General features: G+C 43.3%; 1 protein-coding gene across 1 annotated transcript; it reads right to left on the minus strand.

Annotated features, from left to right (window-relative positions):
• Nucleotides 1-485: 485 nt before the first annotated feature.
• On the minus strand, nt 486-1363 carry LOC143876572 (uncharacterized). The gene is made up of 2 exons (XM_077378281.1): nt 827-1363; nt 486-714 (listed from the first exon to the last, which is right to left on the minus strand). The coding sequence occupies exons 1-2, from the start codon at nt 1355-1357 to the stop codon at nt 706-708; spliced, it is 540 nt and encodes a 179-aa protein (XP_077234396.1). The 5' UTR covers nt 1358-1363; the 3' UTR covers nt 486-705.
• Between the last annotated feature and the right edge of the window lie 2490 nt (nt 1364-3853).

Consider the following 3853-nt stretch of genomic DNA (forward strand, 5'->3'; position numbering starts at 1 on the left):
ATTCAACCACTTGAATGAATTTTACTTCTAACAGTTTCTTTACTTCTTCATAAACCTTTAACTCCCATTCAGTTTTGAGTTTTCGGAGTTTTTGCTTCTTTGGCTTAATACCAGGGATTAAGGGTAAGCGATGCTGAACAATTTCTTCACTTAATCCTGGCATGTCATCATATGACCAAGCAAAAACTTCCTTGAACTCTTTGAGCAAGGTGATTAATTCCTCACGTTCTTCAGGAGATAAAATTTTGCCAATTCGAATCTCCCGAATCAAGGTTTCATCACCTATATTCACAGTTTCAATTTCCTCTTCGAGTGGTTTTGCTCGGCGACTCTCATCCTGTTGAATCATGTATTTGATTTCAAGGGGAGTGTCGTCGGCATCCTCATCAGAGGGGGAGTCTTGATTATTATTATTAAGTTTATCAGATTCTGAAGCAGAAACATTAGAAGTAAAAGTAGAGGCAGGAATGTACACAGAAGAAGAATGCTGTATTTCATTAAATGTTGAATCAAGTACATCGAATGAAGAATTACCCACATCGGGCTTTACAATGGACTCTTGAAACAAATTTACAGACTCAACGTATAGATTGACATTTGTGTCAATTAACTCTGAACTATGCATTAAAAGAATATCTGACTCAGCATCTGATTCAACCTCATTAGAAGAAGGAGAATCAACATCGACCTCGGAAGACTCGACCTTTATAGTACCTGCATCAAAAGAATCGTTAGAATAAACAGACTCTGAATCAGACTTAAAGACTGACATGGACTTACGGACAACCGACTTTTTTGAAGGGACACGACTGTTTAAGTAAGTAACCTGAGGTATGACCTGAAAGGTCCAGTTAGTCAACGGTTCCTCTGCCGGGGTGATTAAATGAGTAGGATTCAGAATTACAGCTCTTCGATCAATTACGGCAATAGTTTGTGAATCTTCGAGAAACAGTGAACTCAGAAGGCTCGGCTCTACATATTCTGCCCAATCAGCTTCTGACTCAACTTCTGAAATCTGTAGACTAGTCTGCTTGTCTTCTAACTGCAAATCGAAGAAAATTTCAAAGCCTGGCAACCGTTGTCCTGAACTCTCATCCAGCCAAGTCTCGGCAAAGCCACAGAAAGGGACATCAGCACCCTCTTTTCTAAACCGGCCGTTCATTGTCAAATTAATTGGCGCCATTGGTAATTCTAACCCTCTTCGGCGACATTCAGCCCATTTTCGCATCAACTGCTTCATCTCTTTAACCTCTTTCTTTGAGGGCTTGTATCCCAGCCCAAATAGACCGTTGAAGGATTCGAACTCAGGAAATTCGGTCAAACCCTGATGGTATTTCCCCAGCCCTGCACCTGGCATGTATCCCTGTCGACGAACCATTCGAACGACATTCGAGTTTGTACTGGTCAGAAAACAAATTTCCTCATTCATAGCTTCCTTGAAGGTGATGACACTCACCTCTAGTGAGAACCCAGTCAAACTAATATCCTCAGCTTTCTCCATAGATAGGTCCTGAGTAATCAGCCCTACTTCAAGGTCCGGGTCTCCCTTTACTGTTACTACTCCGTTTTTACGAAGAAATTTCAGTTTTTGGTGAAGAGAGGATGGAACAACCCCGAACTTGTGCAACCAAGGGCGCCCAAGTAATAGCAAAAATGAGGCTTTGATGTCCAAAACTTGAAATTCTATTTCAAAGTCTTCTCCTCCGATTTGAATTTCAGTTACCAGGGTTCCGATAACATCTCGGCGAGTACCATCGTACGCCAGAATACCCTGTTCAGATGGGATGAAGTCTGCGGGACCAAACCCAAGAGTTGTAGCAGTACTCAGTGGGCAGACATTCAAAGCAGAGCCGTTGTCAACCAACACCTCTGGTACCCTCTTTTTATTGCAAACCACTGTGATTTTCAAAGATTTTGTGTGGTCTCGGCCTTCAGCAGGCAAATCATCATCAGTGAAAGACAAAGTCTTAGACACTCTTGTCATGGCAACCAAGCTCACCAATTCATCAGGAGTAGTGTCAACTGAAATCTGTGCTGAATTAAGCTCTTGAAGGACTAACTTTCTGTGCTTAGATGAGGCCATGAGTAAACCCCATACTGAGATATTAGCTTGAGTCTTTTTCAGCTGTTTCAACAAGCTCTCTTCTTCTTCATCGGCGCTGGCCTTACTGACTTTATTCTGTCTTTGGTTTTCAGCATTTCGCGCAACCTCTGCAGGATTTTCTACACTCAGCTCTGGAGGTTTGAATACACGCCCGCCTCGGGTCATATGACGCATTTCGTCACAAAAGTCATCTAGCAACAACAGTTCATCTTCCTCAAAGTCCTCAGCCCGTAGGACATATGGAGCTCTTCTCATATTTCTGACATTGTCAGTCTGAAATACACAAGACTGAGATGATGATGACTCAGCAACTTCGTCATCATCGAAGGAAATCACGTAACGCTCTCTCCTTTCTGCCCCTTCCAGCTCCCTATCATCAAACTTCACGACATAGGTTTTTTCTGTGGTAATGGCACAAATAAGGGTTGATGGATCAAGCAAAGGCTCACTAGCAAAAATTGCATTGATAGTAGGAGGAGGCATGGCATGATGGTTGGGAAGTGGGTTTTGAGTGACGTTTGGTCTCTCCACTGCCAATTCATTTTTGTCAATCAGATTTTGAATGGCATGCTTCAAGGCCAAACAATTTTCAGTCAAATGCCCTGGACCTCTATGATATTCACAATATTGGTCCATCTTCCAGAATGCGGGCAAAGGATTGGGTGGAGGTTTGATATCTGGGAGCCGGATCTTCCTGTCTTTCATAAGCCTTTTGAATATCATTATTATAGGATATGGAAGAGGATCAAATTTCCTGTCAAATGCACCCCTCCTTGGCGCTCTGGCAGCTTCTGCAGCAACTCTGGCCACAGGCCTGGTGTAACTGACAGCGTGAACTTCCTTGGGCTGGACCATAGGTCTTTTCCCTTCTCGAATCTCTGTAGAAACTTTTGCTCTCAGACCCTTTGCTATGGCATCTTCCGTCTGAGTACCAGTCTTGATCAGATGATCAAAACTCGGATAATGCTGAGGAGCAAGAAAATGAAAGTACTGAGGAGACAAACTTTTCAGAACCAGCTTTATCTGTTCTGTTTCAGACATTCTCTGGCTCAGCTGAGCAGATTTGCGTCCCCAACGCCTGATAAAGAAAGTAAAGGTCTCTTGAGGACCTTGCTTCAACTGCTTTAGGTCCCTCTTTGTGACCTCAATACCTTCTTCCATCGAGAACTGCTCTATCAATTTCTCAGAAATGTCCTCTAGGGTTCTCACTTCTTCAGGTTTCAACCTTAAGAACCACTTCTTTGCGATTCCTGTCAGAGAAATTGGGAACAACTGGCCCATTTGCTCACGGCTCAAACCGTACTGCTGGGATAAAATGATAAACCACCTCATGTGGTTACGCGGGCACCCGGTTCCGTCATATTTATCATAATCAGGAGCTTTGAAGTTGGGCGGCAGAGATACTGTTGAAGACAGTATTAATTCGGAGACATCAAATTTCTTTGGCCCCTGCACCTTCATTTGCTCCATGTCATGAGCCATCTTACTGAATTTCTCAGACATCTCTTTTTCAAATTTTTCAAATTTTTCTTTTTCTCTATCAACCCCTGGAGCGCAATACTCTGCGGCGTATTGGGCATCATCTATATCAGCCTCAAAGGGCGAGATATCAGGTCTACGCGCTTCCGGAGATGCAGCACGAGTATGCTGAAGTACCGGTCTAGAGGTGGAAGTCTTATCACTTATCTGGGTCTTCATACATGCCATCTCCTCTTTCATCCCCGCCATGTCTCGGGTGAGATTCTTCAT

This window comes from Tasmannia lanceolata, unplaced genomic scaffold, assembly GCF_043159265.1.
Source record: "Tasmannia lanceolata isolate RefF3 unplaced genomic scaffold, GAP_Taslan_0.1 ptg000005l, whole genome shotgun sequence".
NCBI lineage: Eukaryota > Viridiplantae > Streptophyta > Magnoliopsida > Canellales > Winteraceae > Tasmannia > Tasmannia lanceolata.